Raw genomic sequence first — 19,677 nt, forward strand, 5'->3', positions numbered from 1 at the left:
TTAGGGTTTTAGTCGAAGTATGAGAGCTCTGTCTGCCCACTCAACACAAATAACCCCATCCAGAAACCAACAACGTGTCTCCGTCTCTCCACAGGGCAGGGAGTCTACATGACAGAGCATGTGAAGCCGCAACACTCCTTCAGAAGGGTGAGACCAGTTTTGGTGACGAAGGGAGTGGACGACGTCTGCTGGGCTTTGGAGGTCATCCTTCGGTCCTCTGTGATGTCTGGGGAAAAAAGAGACATCATTATCATCCTCATCAGCATTGTTAATGTCATCATATCTTTACTTGGTTCATTCAATGTGTCTTGGACTAACTGCACATAAGGAAGCTTCATATTTGAACCTTGACTACACAGCACTATGGTAACACATTTGCACATACCTTTTTTCTTTGAGGTCTTTGGGAATTTAGACTGCAAGAAATCAGCCATTTCTTTGTCCTCCTCTCTCTCTCTGTTGAAGGAGATTTAGTGGTATGAGCACAGTTAACAAAGGGTAAAATCTTCCTATAGCTTTCACAGCCCCTGTTGCCATAAAACACATTCATACATAAGCACGTACACGCACACACACACGCACACACACACACGCACACACACACACACACACACAATAAACAAATAACCAACCAAACAACTGGATAGAGACAGAGGCATAAAAGAACACCTCTGACATTTGTTCATATGTGTGGATGGTGTGAATTCACTTTAACAATGCATCATTTTCTCTTCATGATTTTCTACTGTCAACATCACTTTACTGTAAATTATTAAGTATCTGCTTCCCACGTGTCACCCACCTTTCTGAGAGCTGTCAAAAGTGTCACTCAGACTTGTAGTCAGAGAAGCAGGGATGCCTGACATGCAAGACAGCTAATTTAGCGCTGTAAACAAATGCAATGTGGAAGGGGCTTGCTTCCTCCGTGTGACTCACTGTCATTTACACTAAATATACACTGAGCAACACACAACGCTCAGCCCAGCCTCTAGAGAGAATAAAATACTCTATAAACCACAGAAGTGAAAAATATCCTTTTAAATCCACCTCAACAGATCGATCACGTGGGTTTAATTCACATTGACAGCGACATGGAAGAATGTTCCCCAACTGGCTCAGATACAGTATGGCTCAGAGGTGACAATGACTGTGTCACCAATATTAATAGTCACTAGATGCTACTTCGGCAACATGGATAGTTACGGTAGCCCTTGCCTTTAAGAACATGATGGCCCAACCCTCCTTGCCTTTACAGTTTTTTTCGATTGCGAAACGACAGTGGGCACAACTGGAGTCACATGTGCAAAACTCTAACTACAGTCTGCACTACCAACAGTCACCTGAGCTAAACAGTTCACATCACCTGCAATACTCATTCCAAGCAACACAACTCTTAACACATGGCTCAAAACACGCTCAGTGCAGCCAAACACTATGCACAACCCTCACTGAGATAACACACACTGTCACTCAGAACACACTGAGAGTAAAAACACTAGCATCAAACACCAATACAGAAAATACAAACTTTTCATCTTTACAGTTTGAACAATTTCAATGACTTCATACAAAGTAATATTTTCTTCAAAGAAAAGAGTGACATTCTTTCACATGAGTTATTACATTTTTTAGAACATAACAATTCTTTAAGGTAAATGAAAATTAGCAGTTTGCTTCAATAGTCTGTAGTAATTTACGGAATTACAGTAATGAGAAAAAAAAGGTAGAAACTAAAATTACATACTGTAATTCGAACAAATAATCCTGCCTCTCTCTAGCATCAGGCCACAGGTTTTCTTCAACATCACATCTAAAGTTTTCTCTTGCCATGCACCTGGGGAAGAACCTTCTGGAGTGCCTTATCCATCCCTGGCAGTCCTCTGGACTCGTGTCCTCACATCCGGCACGCATGGCTTCCAAAAGAGACATTTGGTCATGTGGGTGGTGACCAAACACTTTCCACCTCCAGGCAGAGAAAAACTCCTCTATTGGGTTGAGGAAGGGTGAATATGCAGGCAGGTACAAAACCATAAATCTGTGATGTGCTGCAAACCAATCTGTGACAGCTGCAGAGTGGTGAAAAGCAACGTTATCGCAAACTATGACAAAAACTTGGGGGTTTCTTACTGGCTCCCCCTGTTCTGCTGGCACTAGCTGAGCATAGAGCTGTTCTAGAAAAGCTATAAGCCTTTCTGTGTTGTATGGGCCAATGAGTGGTGTGTTGAGAAGCAAACCATCATTGGCCATTGCAGCACACATGGTGATATTTCCCCCCCTTTGGCCTGGAACCTCCACAGCGGCCCTTTGACCTATAACATTCCTTCCTCTGCGCCGTGTTTTTGCAAGGTTAAATCCAGCTTCATCGATAAATACAAATGAATGTGGTCTTTCCAGTGCTTCTACCTCCATTACTCTCTGAAAAACAGTAAGTGCACAGTTTTACTGTAGAAATGCTAGTGTTTTTTTTACTGTAAATATTTTGTATAGCTGTGTACGTAACCTCAGACGTCTTACCTGGACATATTGGTATCTTTGCTCTTTTACCCGTTCACTGTTTCTCTCGAACGGTACAGTGTATAACTGTTTCATTGTAACTTGGTGTTTCTTTAGGACTCGAGCAATAGTTGTTGTGCTGACAGAATTAACATTTTCAAATATATCATTATCAGCCAGCACTCTATCTTGAATCTCCCGCAGTTTTATTGCATTGTTGACAACAACCATGTCAACAATAGCATTTTCCTGCGCATCTGAAAATATTTTTCCTCTTCCCCCTGTTGGGGGCAGCCATTGGGTCCTGTTGTAAAAATATATTTTACAGTCAAACTTACTGTAATATATATCTGTGTAAATATTCTAGAATTGCAATACAAAATAGATTCCTGTAATGTTTTCATTTACTGTAAGGCTGTAACTCTCACCTGTTTGTATGATGGAAAATTCGCATTACAGATGCCACTGTGGATCTTTGCAGATTGGGTTGCACCCTCAACCCTGCCTCTCTCAATGAGAGACCATGGTTCACGACATGGTCTATAAGTGTAGCCCTTCTTTCATCTGAAATAACAGCTCTTTGTCTTCTTTGTCTTCCTCCACGCATCCGCCCTCTCCCTGCCACCCTTCTCCCTCCACGAACCCATCTTCCTTGTTCCATTTCCAAAATGAGTCTTTCTGAGCTCTACCTATATATACTGTAATATGTGTGTGTGTTCACTAACAAGTCTAAAACAAGACACCTGCTTAGCCTTTCAGCTGAAATTGCAATCAGCAGGGTCTGAAAGGCACAAGGCTGAAATCTATTCCGTTTTGAATGTGTGGTTCACAGTTTTGACAGCAGTGTGTTAGCATTTGAACAAAGTGCAGTAAATCCACAGTGTTGTGCAGGTTGTGGTTAAAGTCATGGGATAAGTGTGTAGAGTTTTGAAAACTGTGTTCAAGCAATGAAAAACGAACTAGAGTTTGGTCCACATGAACTGCTGCTGTGCAGACTGTAGTTAGAGTTTTGCACATGTGACTCCAGTTGTGTCCACTGTCGTTAAGCAATCGAAAAAAACTGTAAGATCATGGCAGCACTCACCTGAGCCTCTCAAACTCCACATCATCCACCAGGAAGTCCCTGGTCTCCACCAGCTTGTGGATCTGCTGCAGCAACTCCTCCTCCCTCTGCCGGTCCTCGTTGGATTTGTCTGTGTCTGGAGTCATACAGACATTATAGTCATGGAGTGGTCATACAGCAGTCACAGACAGTTCATATAGTAATCATAGATGTTAGGAATCATTAAGCATTGATACAGCTCCAGTTCAAGATTAAGAACCAGGCAAATGAATCTTAGGCTGATGGATCTGTAACCACCAGATGACTGTGCATGGTGTTCCTGTGATAATACTGAGAAAGTGGAGTGGATAGCATTACCACTGGATCTAACCTACCAAATGTGAGATAATTCAGAGAGAGGCTGGGGCTGAAACATTGAAATGATAAGCTGAGATAATGAGGACGTTGTGCTCCAAATCTTCTGCTTGTCTGTCCTGCAAATCTTTTATTATTAGTTTTCCTAGAGCACTAGCTGGACCATAAGCCCTTTTGATGCAGATATTTCCTCATTTTCTGGCACAGCGAGTGTGTGCTCTCTATAATGTGAATTGAACACCTCACCTCACACAGAGAGAGAGTCACCTCACATAAAAAAGATGCCATCTAGAAACCAAAAGGGTTTGAAGAACCCTTTTTGGTTCCAGATAGAACCCTTTTGGTCACAGGTATAATAACCCTTTTGTGTTCCATGTAGAACCTTTTCCACAGAGGGTTCTACTTGGAAATCAAAACGGTTCTACCTGGAACCAAAAAGGGTTCTCTTAAGGGAACAGTCAAAGAAGCCTTTTCCCTAAGAGTGTATGGTGGTCTACCTGAAACAGACACCAGCTTCTGAAGTTCTTGTTTCAGCCGTGTGATTTCCTTGCAAAGCTGAATGTCGTCCATCCTGAGGGGGACAAAATGGAGGAATCTATTTCATTCTCAATCATAAACCACATTGATATACTTCAAAGGCAATCTCTCTTCACAGCCGTTTAGTAGGATCCAGGGGAAGAGAACCCAGGACGAGGTGAGAATCGGATCCTGTCACGTATCGACTGTCAATACAGTGGCTGTTCTTCTCCCTGTACTACACTTAGTCTGACACTCAGGAATCAATCCTAATTGCTCTTATTGACAGAATAATTGAAGCCCATACAGAATGCTTCAATACAGAGGACGGAGAGATTGTAGTCTTAAAGATACAATGATGCTGGCTCCAGTGTTGAGTGGTCTCTCTGAAGACACTGTGGCTTGCATGTATAACCCCACACTAGGGTTAACACTTAAGGACAGACAGTCACTACAGTCAGACAGATCCTGCTGGGCTGTAATAAGGGTTGTGACATAGAGGACCTTCTGATGCGATCACCCTTCCCCTGGGACCACAATGTGCCAGACAACCCTGGAGTTGTCCTGTCTACTGAGGCATAACTTTCCTAAAGCTCTCAGCTTCTGCAATGACTCCTCCATTAGAACGTGGTCAATATAACAACAGCAAATTATAGCGATTAAAAAAGAATTGCTGCCGACTGAAAAAACTGCCTGACAGGCAGAGCTAGGAGACTGGGAGAGATACTCTAGATGAGTGTAGAGATAATTACTTTTATTTAAAAATACCATTTTGTGACTCCACAAGCGATTCGAACACAGTACATTTAAATGGACAAATACATAGTAGAATGTAACTCTACAGATTTTAAGCGATTTCCCATTTCAGATTAGTAAACATAGACATGATAGCAATAACCATATTAGCCTATCCTACAGACAGAAACAACTTCAGTGGAAATGACGAACTAAATTAGCTTTCTCCCCTTCCCAGGTGGACTGAAATGATTGTTGGCTGAGGGTTTATTAGCTGAATCAACTTGGATGCCACAGGGCCTCTGAGAATGAGTCACTCCCCATCTATCTGAGCTGCAGCTGCATCATATCTCATTTCACTAATTGACTCAGGTAGGGAGGTTTAAGTAAACAATACTGGTCAGACACTGAGGCTCTGGATAACTGGGCTTTTCCATCAGACAATAAGAGGAAAAGGAACTCCTGGATAAACATGCCCCAAGCCCTTTAAGCACAGGATATGTGTTATTATTTTCAAGCCACTTCATAGGAGTGGCCAATACAGTACCTGCATCACAGCTTATTTGCGTGGAAATTGTGTACGTGCTTTAATATGGATTCCCTTTGTGTTGCCCTGTCATTGTGTCTGAAGCTGCATCCCGACATTACACGTTCACAATAAAGAACCTCGTGGGGCCGACAACATTAACGAATACACACTGAACTGCATACACCTAATGCACTGCATGCAAATGAGAGTTCTCATTTAATTCCATAAGTAAACCATGTCATGTTGTTCGTTTTTAATTTCACTTCCACCTAAGTAGATAAGGAAACAAGCTACTTTACACATCAGAAACCTAACAGTAATTACCTTTCCACATGAACAAAGGTATTATGCTATCACTGTTCAGTTTCTCTCTGTTAGAGCTGTGGTCAGCCTTGAAAAGACCTTGAGCGCTGCAGCGACTGGCGTCAATATGCTCCTGTCCCTGGAGATGAAAGACGAGGAATCACAGATACAGTAAAAAGTGAGAAAAGCTCTCTGTGCCGCTGTGCTCATCTACTTAATGGTGAGCGGAAGTGTGGTTGTTTACCTAGCCAATAGTGATTATTGTTAGTGTGGAGCAGGGTTAGTGTTCAGTAATCATACTGATTCTCACAGAAATCCCATAGGATGTTTTACTTCGAGGGTTTCTTATATGTAAGCTCCAACCCAGAAAGTTAGGGTCTTGAGGAGGAACAGTGAGAATGTAGGCTACTGTACGCATCAGTGCACATCTCCCCAGCAACTGGACCTCCCCATACCCAGCATCATTATCTTTTCTCTGAGTCTCTCCCCTCTTTCCCCTGCACATGTCACAATAATGAAGAAGAAACATTACAGCCAAGGGGATCGGAAAGAGAGGAGTATAAAACCGTTTGTTCTTAGAACAAAGTCCATGTTGAGACAAGTGTACGAGCTGAGCTGGTAGACTAATAGGACAGCAGGCTGCTGTCCTCTACACAGTATTCGCCTTCATGCACAATCGCTAGATGCTGTCATATGTGCAGCATCACCAAGTCCGAGGGGATCAACCCTAATGAGCCCTGTGAAAACCTGCTACAGTTCAACCACAACCATTCCACAAGGAGCCAGGGCATGGATGTTATGTGTGACTGAAAAGGCCCAACATGTGTATCCTGTTCTTCTACCTCATACTAGAGGGCTTTGATAAATCACCAAGAGTCCGAAACTGAGTGTTGGTGTGATTGGATAGTTATTTTAAAAAATGCTCACATGTATCTTAGTTCTGATTCCCTCCGTACTAGAACATCACGTATCCGCTCGATTCTGAAAAGCTCCCCTTCGATGTGATCTATTGTGATGGTGGAGTCCGCCATTGAGACAATGTCTTCCTCTGCTGGAAGGGAAACAAGAAAACAAAGATACACTGTATATAAAAAAGCATGTGTACACCCCTTCAAATGAGTGGATTAGGATATTTCAGCCTCACCCACTGCTGACAGGTGTATAAAATCGGGCACACAGCCATAGATTCTCCATAGACAAACATTGGCACGAGAATGGGCCATACTGAAGAGCTCAGTGACTTACAACGTGGCACCGTCATAGGATGCCACCTTTCCAACAAGTCAGTTCATCAAATTTCTGCCCTGCTAGAGCTGCTCCGGTCAACTGTAAGTGCTGTTATTGTGAAGTGGAAACGTCTCGGAGCAACAACGCCTCAACCGCAAAGTGGTCGGCCACACAGGCTCACAGAACAGGACCGGCGAGTGCTGAAGCTCATAACGCACAGAAATCGTCTGTCCTCGGTTTCAGCACTCACTACCGAGTTCCAAACTGCCTCTGGAAGCAACGTCAGCACAATAACTGTTCGTTGGGATCTTCATGATATGGGGTTTTATGGCTGAGCAGCCGCACACAAGCCTAAGATCACCATGTGCAATGCCAAGCATCGGCTGGAGTGGTGTAAAGCTCGCTGCCATTGGACTCTGGAGCAGTGGAAACGAGTTCTCGGAAGTGATGAATCATGCTTCACCATCTGGCAGTCTGACGGACAAAACTGGGTTTGGCGGATGCCAGGAGAACGCTACCTGCTCCAATGCATAGTTCCAACTGTAAACTTTGGTGGAGGAGGAATAATTGTCTGTGGCTGTTTTTCATGGTTCAGCTAAGCCCCTTAGTTCCAGTGAAGAGAAATCTTAATGCTACAGCATACAATGACATTATCGATGATTCTGTGCTTTCAACTTTATGGCAACAGTTTGGGGAAGGCCCTTTCCTGTTTCAGCACAAAGCGATGTCCATACAGAAATGGTTTGTTGAGGTGTGGAAGAATTTGACTGGCCTACACAGAGCCCTGACCTCAACCCCATCAAACAGGCCTAATCAGCCAAAAAACAGTGCTCGACCTCACTAATGCTCCTGTGGCTGAATGGAAGCAAGTCCCTGCAACAGTGTTCCAACATCTAGTGGAAAGCCTTCCCAGAAGAGTGGAGGCTGTTATAGCAGCAAAGGGGGACCAACTCCATATTAATGAGATGGAATGGAATAAGATGTTCGACCAGCAGGTGTCCACATACTTTTGGTCATTTAATGTATTAGCAAGATATTCTACTGCTACATTGACATAGTACTGTGCATCAGCACAAAAATGGGAACAAATGACTGCTTATTCTGCTCGCGCCACCTATCCCAGCACAACATGATTGTGTCATAGAAGTTTCATTTGTCACATGCACAAGTACAGTGAAATGCTTAACTTGTAAACCCTACCCAACAGTGAAGTATTCCATATCAAAATAGTATAACTAAACTAAAACAAAACATGAGAAAAAATAAGCTATATACAGGGTCAGTGCCAGCACCAAATGTACAATGTACAGGGATACTGGAGTATTGAGGTAGATACAGTGCCTTGCGAAAGTATTCGGCCCCCTTGAACTTTGCGACCTTTTTCCACATTTCAGGCTTCAAACAAAGATATAAAACTGTATTTTTTTGTGAAGAATCAACAACACGTGGGACACAATCATGAAGTGGAACGACATTTATTGGATATTTCAAACTTTTTTAACAAATCAAAAACTGAAAAATTGGGCATGCAAAATTATTCAGCCCCCTTAAGTTAATACTTTGTAGCACCACCTTTTGCTGTGATTACAGCTGTAAGTCGCTTGGGGTATGTCTCTATCAGTTTTGCACATCGAGAGACTGAAATTTCTTCCCATTCCTCCTTGCAAAACAGCTCGAGCTCAGTGAGGTTGGATGGAGAGCATTTGTGAACAGCAGTTTTCAGTTCTTTCCACAGATTCTCGATTGGATTCAGGTCTGGACTTTGACTTAGCCATTCTAACACCTGGATATGTTCATTTTTTAATCATTCCATTGTAGATTTTGCTTTATGTTTTGGATCATTGTCTTGTTGGAAGACAAATCTCCGTCCCAGTCTCAGGTCTTTTGCAGACTCCATCAGGTTTTCTTCCAGAATGGTCCTGTATTTGGCTCCATCCATCTTCCCATCAATTTTAACCATCTTCCCTGTCCCTGCTGAAGAAAAGCAGGCCCAAACCATGATGCTGCCACCACCATGTTTGACAGTGGGTATGGTGTGTTCAGGGTGATGAGCTGTGTTGCTTTTACGCCAAACATAACATTTTTCATTGTTGCCAAAAAGTTCAATTTTGGTTTCATCTGACCAGAGCACCTTCTTCCACATGTTTGGTGTGTCTCCCAGGTGGCTTGTGGCAAACTTTAAACAACACTTTTTATGGATATCTTTTTTTTCCCACTCTTCCATAAAGGCCAGATTTGTGCAATATACGACTGATTGTTATCCTATGGACAGAGTCTCCCACCTCAGCTGTAGATCTCTGCAGTTCATCCAGAGTGATCATGGGCCTCTTGGCTGCATCTCTGATCAGTCTTCTCCTTGTATGAGCTGAAAGTTTGGAGGGACGGCCAGGTCTTGGTAGATTTGCAGTGGTCTGATACTCCTTCCATTTCAATATTATCGCTTGCACAGTGCTCCTTGGGATGTTTAAAGCTTGGGAAATCTTTTTGTATCCAAATCCGGCTTTAAACTTCTTCACAACAGTATCTCGGACCTGCCTGGTGTGTTCCTTGTTCTTCATGATGCTCTCTGCGCTTTTAACGGACCTCTGAGACTATCACAGTGCAGGTGCATTTATACGGAGACTTGATTACACACAGGTGGATTGTATTTATCATCATTAGTCATTTAGGTCAACATTGGATCATTCAGAGATCCTCACTGAACGTCTGGAGAGAGTTTGCTGCACTGAAAGTAAAGGGGCTGAATAATTTTGCACGCCCATTTTTTCAGTTTTTGATTTGTTAACAAAGTTTGAAATATCCAATAAATGTCGTTCCACTTCATGATTGTGTCCCACTTGTTGTTGATTCTTCACAAAAAAATACAGTTTTATATCTTTATGTTTGAAGCCTGAAATGTGGCAAAAGGTCGCAAAGTTCAAGGGGGCCGAATACTTTCGCAAGGCACTGTATGTACATGTAGGCAGAGATTATGAGAAAGTGACTGGTACCAGGATAAATAATAATAATAATAACAACAACAATAGTAAAAAGTATGGCAGCAACATAAGTGGTGGGTGGGTGTGTGCATGGTGGTGAGTGTGTGTCTTCAGCCTGCCTTAATTACAGCATGTGTGCAGCACGCTTCCTGGGTTTCCTCCCCCAGTGGGACAGCATGGAGGGAACGTGCCTTTCTGAGTGGCACACTGCCAGGCTGGGCAGAGACTCAGTGGTGCTGAGATTGGGATGGCATGACGGCAGCTCTCGCTAAACAGTTGAATTCAGGATATTGATACATGTCTGAGTTTCATGAACAATGAGAAATAATATCAGACAATGAGAAAGAAGACAGAATCAGTGACAATTAAAGTAGGAAAGAGATGCTGAGCACCCATGAACTAGTACATTTCTAGAATCTATAATGAACTGGTTAAGGTCATCAATTGAGTAGACTCGTGCAGTCTCATTAACATTTCCTAATTTGGCAGTGGTGCCAGGAGGGGGCCGGTCTGTTTCATTGGTCATAGTCTGTGAAGCGCTGTGATTGCTATCCGTGAGGAGATCCTAGTTTCCCAAGATGATATGACACACTGAATATAATCATCTCCATTATAGTCATCTCAACCTGCAGTGGCTTAGAACTGTCAAACACTATACATATGTAAACAATGCATACACTAACTGGTACATGAACGTATATTGGGCAACTACAACAATAAATCATTTGGAATTAGGACTAGTTTACAATAACTGATAATCATGTAGATTCCTCTTCATTTGGTCTAGAAATGCTCCATCCTACAACAGACGATGGGTTGGATAATTGGAATAAACCATCCATTGCTCAGTGTAAAGCTCTACAGACTTGCGCTACACTGGCTGGGGATGAGTGAAAGAACTGAGCATGATGGTGAGGGGAATTTGAGGCAGCTTGATGATGACAAATGACTCGGATCTCAGTTTTGGATTAAAAGGCTGAGATGTCCTTCTTTAGTCTATTGTTACAGAGGGGCTTTTCTGATCCAATGCTATTGTGTTCTTAGTTAACATTAGTTTAATGAGACAACTCAGGACACCTCCCATAGTGAACTGCCCTGAAGAGTCAACAACTCCCTCTGACCTCCAGGTGCCCAGGTAGACTCCTCACCACTATGTAATCCTGCAGCCCACTGAAAGCCCAGTAATGCATCATTGCTGTTCATCCTGCAGCCTCCTCACAGACCAGTTATGACTCCTCCAACAGTGCTGCAATTGGCTCTTAATCACCTCACCTTGTCAGAAAAGACAACATTAGGTGAAAACAGAGGCCAAATCAGCAGGGATAACAAGGCTAATGCCATCTAACACCCACATATCATCATTTACGTTTTAGCAGCTCCCGATAGTTTTTTCCCCCAATGGATCTTCACTAATTACGCATTTTGAAGAAATCCTCAGTTCAAGCTTGACGTCTGTGTTTTGATCGTGGGTTGCCTGCTGTGTGTGCCTTTCCCCGGAGGCAATATTCTGCCCCTATTGTGAAAATTGCTCCTCACAATTGGATTTCAAAATGTCATTTTGGATTACCAGAGCTTTACCAGGGCTCTGTGTGTGTCTGGCTATACTCCGTTCCTGTTCACCTTTTTAGAGACTCATCACCGTCTCTCGCTGTGTCGCCTGTGAAGAGTCACAGCTAGAGGCAAAGGTGAGTCATATCCTCACACTGCACCTGTACAGACAGAGTAACACAATGAGTCAGAACAGCAGTTTCACGTCTCCTTTTAGGATACCAGTCCACTCTACTGAGCCCCTCCGCATACCGAAAACACTAAGAGGAAGCAAAACAAAGACTTCCTCAACCTCAGCTCAAACACCCTGAATTTCCATCATTTTGCCTACTAATTCCAAGAAAAGTCGCTCTTCAGTTCGCCTTGCTGCCCCCAGCCTTCAGATGTCATTTTAAAGTGTACTCCGTGCCTCCTGCACGCTCTGTTCTATGCCTTGTTGCACCAAGTTCTCTTTTCAGAAAATAATTCTCACTCTCAGATCGAATCGATCTATCCATCTGTCTTCCCGTTATGGCTTTCACTCCTAAATGCAGTAACACGATCCATGGTCTATGTCCATGTAATGATTCTACTAGTACAGAAGAAGAAAACAGACATTACACAAGAATATCAGATCACTACTCCATTCCACTCACCAATGAGTGTCCTTAACCCAGTCAAGTGTTTCATTTTATGATCAGCACATGGACCAGAGTAACATTTTGAGGCTTGTAGCCATTAAGAATATGACAACAAGTGCATCTCATCTGAATTACTGCAAGTATTCAATGTATAGATGGAGCTCATTTTAAGTATCAAATATAATCTTCATAAAGTCTCCAAATCACAAAACATATTGGATTTTTGTAAAGAAAATAGACGTAAACGATAAGATTTCAGCACCACGTTCTATCAAACTCAATTTATCCTCATGCAAAACAAACTCACAGTAGAATAGATACAAAGGCAGCCCGCATATATACAACTTTCTATGCTATGTACTGTATATAATTAAGCATTTTGCAAAGGCTCACCCTTCTTATCAGCTTTTCCATCCAATTTGCTTCGTTCCAAAGACTCATATTGTTTGGGGGATTTTCGCTCCTTTTCCATTTCTTCGGTTTGAACGACTCCAGGCTTGATAATGATAAATCAGTAGCAGATAAATACCCTTAGCCTACTTTAGCCTATTTGAAAATGTAATTACACAGCGCAGCCTATTTATTTACGTGGCCATAAGGAAACACCATCACCACGTGGAGAATACATGTTGAACGTCGGCTATGTATTTGCAGAATAGTGTGATTTCAGCACCACGGACACAGCTCGAGTCAAATGACTGAAATTGAACGTGAAGCGCCACCTTGTGACTTGCAAAGGTAAGGTTAGGAGGGGATCAATATTCCCCCACCTCAAAAAAATGAAAGAATGAATAACATTCACATGTGATATCAGCTTCCACCATTCATTTTCCATGCCGGATTGAGTTTATGCTGGAGCTGACATGATTTCATCCTGCAGGGCCCTTGAGGACAGATGCTGCTGCTGTATTGGAAGCCTCATCGATGTTCACTGAATGGGGCTGTCAGCCAGCTCTGTCTGGTCTGGAGAGAATGGGCTGGTAGCAGGTGCTGCCTCTGGCCAGTAGGTGGAAGCTCTCCAAGCCCAGGGCAACATCACTTACCCTATAAACTGATCCAGCAGCTGTGTACACACAGGGACTTCAGACTAAAGTCATCAGTAGAGAGCAGTATCCTGTAGGTCTACAGTACACAGACAGATACAAATATAAAAGAGTTAAATCAATTTCATGAGGTGACAAGTCACCCCCCCCACATTTTAAATCTCTGGCTGATAAGGTCATGATAGTGCGTGAGTAGGTCAACAGAATGAGGTGGACGTGAACAGAAGGACCACCGTCCGGCGCCTGCCCAGGTTGACAGCTCCTTTTCACTCAACTGACTGTTCTCCACAGTCATGAGTCATGACAGACAAGGCCAAATACAAAGATTCAAGAGGATTTCCACATACTGCTGACCTTTGCTTTGTTACATTAAGAGGCGTATTGATATTGACACAAGAGGCAATGGGTTTCCTGCTTGTGTTCTTTAAAAACACTACAAGACATTTTCTGATGTTTGACACTATGCTGTTGTGAGGTATTGACATATACTGTCTACTGCATTGATTTGCAATGTATCAATAAACATACTATAAACATTAGATAAACAAAAGGTATTGTAATGCCAGTCATCAATATTTGAGAATGTCTTCAAGGCACAATAATACTAATCTTTTTATTGATATACTACTAGTCATTGGACATGTATATCAACCACTGTATGTAATGTACTGTTATATCCACTCCAAGCACTGTAAATTAGACAAAGGTTTCAGGGAGAGGTGCTAAACTATATTAGTGTCTCTGGTGGATATGCTGAAATAACAGTCAGGTCAAAATGGGCCATGTCACCTGTGGCAAGTTTGGCAAACATCCTTTGAAATACAGGTTTAGCAAACACCATCTAACCTACAAGTTCAGCAACCAACCACAGATAGCTTCTAATACTTCCCCCACACAACATGCACTTCATGTTTAGTTGGAAAACTGACCCAAGGGGTGAGTTCTACTACAGTTGAACAATACATAACATTTTCACAGTGGACTCAAAACAGTAAGTATCATTGCCATGTGAGAGCAGGCTAAACCACACATTCAGGAGGAGTCTGTTAGTCCAGGGTTTTGTCTCGCCCAAAGACCACACCTGCACTCAAGAGGCCTTATGTTACAGACAGTAAAGCTGCCTAACGTGGACCGTAGTAACACTCATAAGCACTCGCACAGTCACCTGCCCACACCTAATTCTTCTCCGTTATTTGCTATCCAGAGTTTCTTGATAACTTATGCAAATGACAGTTTATCATCACTCTGCATTCACAGTGGATCTACCTCCAGTGCAATAGTGAGGCTTGCAGTCCATGTGTTTAATTTAACTGAAGAAGGTAAAACGCCTTCTGGGCAGGTGGGGAATGCTAGAGCATTAGCACTAAATGAATAAAGCTGCAGTAAAGATAATTAAAAAGCAATACTGAGTTTTCAATTAAACCAGCCTGCGACAGATTCACTTAGCAGTTTGTGGAGCAGCAAGAAGGCAGACTAAATGAAGAGTGACATGTCCGTAAGTGGTGGTGGAATCCTCCAGGAGCAGAATTGATACTGTCATCCTTCCATTATGTTGCATATTGTTCCTTAGGTCTAATGATTTATACTCCAACCCATGTTATTATTGCTTGTCATCCTCCATGGCTTTCTCCAGCCAGTCTGTCTCCTGCTCCGACTCTGATTCGCTCACTTCACTGGTGTCAGAAGCGAGGAGGCGGGAGTAGTTGATCCTGCGTTGGGGTGGGGCTTTCCACTGGAGCAGGGGTAGAAACAGGCACCACAGGAGCAGCATCACCGCTACCCCTCTGAATAGCACAGATACCCCAAACCTGTGGACAACAACCCCCCCGGCCATGCTGCCCAGCCCTGCCCCCAGGTCCAGAGAGAGGGCCTGGTAGACCCTCCTCACGCTCCTCTCTGTGCCCGGCGTGGTCGTCCTCGCACTGCACTTGCACTGCCCACCAGAGGGCGCCACTGCTGAAGCAGCTCAGCACCTGGACAGGTATTGCAGCCCATGGGCCCCACAGGAAGGAGTAGTAGAGGCACTGCAGGGCCAGGCAGGCCGTCCCCACCAGCAGCACCCTGCCTGGGCTCAGGAGCTTCGACACCCGACCACTCAGCAGAGGGAAGGCGGCCCGGGAGAGCAACGCTACGTTTAAAGAGAGGCCCATGTGCAGCTCGCTGCTCCCATGGTCCTGCATCTGCCACAGCAATAAGTCATCCACCGCAGACCCCGCCAGCCCCATTAGGAAGGCAGTGGCAGCACACAGCAGGGCACGGAGGTCCCCTCGCACCAGCTGTAAAGCTTTGAAGAGCCCAGTGGAGCGACTATGCTTCTTGTTTAGGTAGAGGGGCAGGAAGGTCACCACAGGCACAGCCAGTGTTGTCACAGCTGCATAGGAGTAGAAGTGGACAGCTTCCCTGGGTGTGTGTGAGCCAATGAGGCAGTCCAGGTGGCTCACCAGCAGTCCTGCACCACTCACCCCACACACAGCCCCAAGCAACCCCCACACTCCTGTACTACTATAGTGATCAGACGCATCCACAAAATCCAAATACTCATAGAGCCCATCGTCCACTGTCCATTCCAGAGGGGCGGCCATCAGCTCCCATATCGACACCACGATGAGGAGCATGAAGAAGAGCTGGTGCTGGACGTCCATAACTTTGAGGCTGTCCAGGAACTCTAAGCGGGCCTCATCCTTCTCCCTTTGCTTCTCCTTTTCTGCTGACCTGCTAACCCTCCTCACTGTGGGCGAAGTCTTGGAGGCACCATGGTGGGACTCTAAGACATTTCTCTTCCCTCCTTTACTGTGGTTGGCCACAGATAGATTTACGTGTGACCACTGAGAAGCCACATTGTTGGAATGTTGCAGCTGAAGTGTGTAGGTTGTGGCTTTGCTCATTGAAACAGCGGAAGACAGTGTCAATGGTTGTCTCTAAAGGTGAAGATTCATGTGTTGCTGACTGGGACACAATGGTAGTGCGGGTGGTAGACATTACACTGCCAACAACACGCACATAGTCACTCAGCTCTTCAGTGGAGTTCACACTGAGGTGAGTGATGTTGCAGTGACTGGTCAGCGTCTCGACGCCTGTGGATGGGATAAGCAGGAGGATGAGGGCTGCCCCTGCTGAACAGACCAGAGACCCTGTAATCACTGCCCTCCTCTTGTTGTAGTTTTTGGACAGAAAGCTGGCCAGAGGGCTCCAGACCAGGGAGATGAGATGCTTGGTGCTCATGAGAAGGCCCGTCATGGAGGGAGTGAGGCCCAGGTATCTGAGGTACAGGGTGAGGATGGGGAGGATGCAGGCTCTGGCACAAGAATACAGGAAGTGGAAGGTGCTGGCGAGGGCTAGAGCACCCTTAATGACGATCTGCTTGTTCCTCTTCATGGCTGAACTCGCTGTCTCACAGACTATCTTCATACAGAGCACACACTGTGAATACATACAAATAATATGTATAGAAATCCTTATAAACATATTTCAAACAGTAGCTAACATGTACATTTACTATTTGGTTAATGTTTGAATACCTGGTAAATAATACCATATAGCTTAAAATAAAGAATGGGTAAATAGCAATAAGGATATAAGGATATAATCATTTTGTTTTTATTTAACTAACGAATGCCTATATTCGAAGAATTACTGAAATCACTGAAAATAAAGATATAATGGGCCATATGCCCCCAATCAAACCTTCAATAAAAAACTGTAAGCTAATTCAATAGAGCCAAAAACAACCACTAACATCAGTAGGCTACAATGGTTAACCGTCAAAACGATGAATCAAATTTTCAGCGCAGCTGGTGTGTTAGAGGCTAGTCAATGCACCTGTTTCATCCGAAGCATGTCCACTCCGTCCACGTCATCTTTTACAGTAAACTGTTTTACACAACTTCTGCTTTTTGAAAGTACTTTAATAAACGTACGGTTATTCTTTGTGCTCGGTCATTTTGTCTCTGACTTTTTACGTCAATTATATGGTTCTGTCATTACCACCTGATATCACCTCTCTGTAGTTGTTAAAGCAGTTGTCGTGCACCTTGCACGCATTAAGCCGTTTGTCTGCAGCGCCATCAGGGCGTGAGGATGACAACTACGCGAGACAGGTAAAATATAATAGAAACAGCTCTGGTAGTGAGTTTGCCCAGTGCTACATGATTAAATGAACTCATAGTTTATTAATACAAACAATCCACACAGTCAAAATTATGTTATTAATTCTAAACATTTAAATCGGGTAAGATGTAAGAAGTAATTTCCTCTGTGTTTACCAACACAGTGCCTTCCTTTAATAGCATAGTGTAAACATAACATTTATTGCAAACAAGCACTGTAGAAAGCAATCCAAATGAAATACATTCAAAACATCAACAATTCACTGGACTGTCCATCAGGAATTTGCAAGGAAATATACAACTGATAAACATGTCTTTATACAGTCAGTATGCTGTGTTACAGAAGATAGTTGTGTTTCAAGAATATCTCTGCACTTTTGTAGACAGGAGTGACAGCTCTAAATAATGTACTGTGCCTGTTGAACCCCCCCCCCCCCCCCCCACACTACTAGGCATTGGCATCGATTAAGCTGAACCACAGTGCCTGTCTATGGCCCATGGCGTGAATGGGCAAAAGTGGTGAGGGAATGAGCGCAATTCTCAAATTGAACAGTAATCTGCTCCGTCATGTTGTCTACTAGGCACATGTTGCATCACTCAGAAACAAACAACCAGGGTGTTTACAAACACTACAGGAACAAGATCATCCACTTGAACGTGGATGACGCAAAAAAAAACATTTTTGGTCTTATATGATTAATGCCATTGCACTTGATGAATTTCTGATACTGCTTCTTCCAATTATTGATAAACATGTCTCAGTTAAATAAGAAACTGACTGTTAGAACTGTTAAGGCTCCATGGATTGATGAATAATTGAAAAACTGTATGGTTGAAAGAGATGAGGCTAAAGGAGTGGTTAATAAGTCTGGCTGACTTACTGCAAACTGAGAAATTATGTGACTAAACGCATCAAAAAGAAGAATAAACTGTATTATGAAGCCAAGATCAATTATATGAAACATTTTGTAGGACTTTAAATGAAATTATGGGCAGAAAGACAAATTCAACCCCATCTTTCATTGAATCAGATGGCTTATTCAGCACAAAACCACTCGATGTTGGTAATTATTTTAATGATTACTTAATTGGCAAAGTGGCAAACTTAGGCAGGAAATGCCAACAATGAACAGTGAGCCATCATATTCATGCATAAAAATTAAAAAAATTATAAATGAAAAGCATTGGAAGTTTGAATTTTGTAAAGTTAGTGTGGGGGAGGTGGGGAAATAATTTTTATCGATCAATAATGACAAACCTCCTGGCAATGACAACTTAGATGGAAAGCTACTGAGGATGGTAGCTGACTCTATAGCCACTTTCATCTCTTTAATCTGAGCCTAGAGGAAATTCTTTGTCCTCAGGCTTGGAGGGAGGCCAAGGTCATTCAGATACCCAAGAGTGGTAAAGTGGCCTTTACTGGTTCTAACAGAAGACTTATAAACTTGCTACCAGCTCTTAGCAAACTGTTGGGGGAAAAATGGGTTTGACCAAATACAATGCTATTTCTCTGTAAACAAATTAACAACAGACAAGCAGCATGCTTATAGAGAAGGGCACTCAACATGTACTGCACTGACACAAATTACAGATGATTGGTTGAAAGAAATTAATAAGAAGATTGTGGGAGCTGTACTGTTAGATTTCAGTGCAGCCTTTGATATTATTGACCATAACCTGTTGTTGAAAAAAGCATATATGTTATGGCTTTTCAACCTCTGCCATATTGTGGATTCAGAGCTATCTATCTAATATAACTCAAAGGGGTTTCTTTAATGGAAGCTTCTCTAATGTCAAATATGTAAAAGTGTGTTGTACCGCAGGGCAGCTCTCTAGGCCCTCCACTCTTTTCTATTTTTACCAATGACCTGCCACTGGCATTAAGCAAAGCATGTGTGTCCATGCTGATGATTCAACCATATACACATCAGCAACCACAGCTAATGAAGTCACCGAAACCCTAAACAAAGAGTTGCAGTCTGTTGGGTGGCCAGTAATAAACTGGTCCTGAACATGTTTAAAACTAAGAGCATTGTATTTGGTACAAATCATTCCCTAAGTTCTAAACCTCTGGTAATGAATGGTGTGGCTTTTGAACAAGTTGAGGAGACTAAATTACTTGGTGTTATCTTAGATTGTCAACTGTCATGGTCAAAACACAT

General features: G+C 43.1%; 1 protein-coding gene and 1 pseudogene across 1 annotated transcript; both read right to left on the reverse strand.

Moving 5' to 3' along the window:
* Positions 1–104: 104 nt before the first annotated feature.
* LOC135553802 (bMERB domain-containing protein 1-like) lies at positions 105–12,997 on the reverse strand. The gene is made up of 7 exons (XM_064985745.1): positions 12,760–12,997; positions 11,819–11,907; positions 6,921–7,044; positions 4,408–4,481; positions 3,578–3,692; positions 386–456; positions 105–226 (listed from the first exon to the last, which is right to left on the reverse strand). Exons 3-7 carry the CDS (start codon positions 7,022–7,024, stop codon positions 105–107), a joined length of 486 nt encoding a protein of 161 aa, XP_064841817.1. The 5' UTR covers positions 7,025–7,044; positions 11,819–11,907; positions 12,760–12,997.
* Positions 12,998–14,981: 1,984 nt separating this feature from the next.
* LOC135553803 (major facilitator superfamily domain-containing protein 6-like) lies at positions 14,982–17,368 on the reverse strand (annotated as a pseudogene).
* Between the last annotated feature and the right edge of the window lie 2,309 nt (positions 17,369–19,677).

Source organism: Oncorhynchus masou, chromosome 14 (assembly GCF_036934945.1).
Source record: "Oncorhynchus masou masou isolate Uvic2021 chromosome 14, UVic_Omas_1.1, whole genome shotgun sequence".
NCBI lineage: Eukaryota > Metazoa > Chordata > Actinopteri > Salmoniformes > Salmonidae > Oncorhynchus > Oncorhynchus masou.

Bases quoted from the DNA above. Each gene is read 5' to 3' on its own strand.
- LOC135553802 (XM_064985745.1), bottom strand. From the start codon at position 7,024: ATGGCGGACTCCACCATCACAATAGATCACATCGAAGGGGAGCTTTTC. The intron at 3,693-4,407 runs GTAGACCACCAT...GTATGACTCCAG, and splicing joins GAAGCTGGTGTCTGTTTCAG to ACACAGACAAATCCAACGAG. The intron at 457-3,577 runs GTGAGTGCTGCC...CTCCTTCAACAG, and splicing joins GTGGAGTTTGAGAGGCTCAG to AGAGAGAGAGGAGGACAAAG.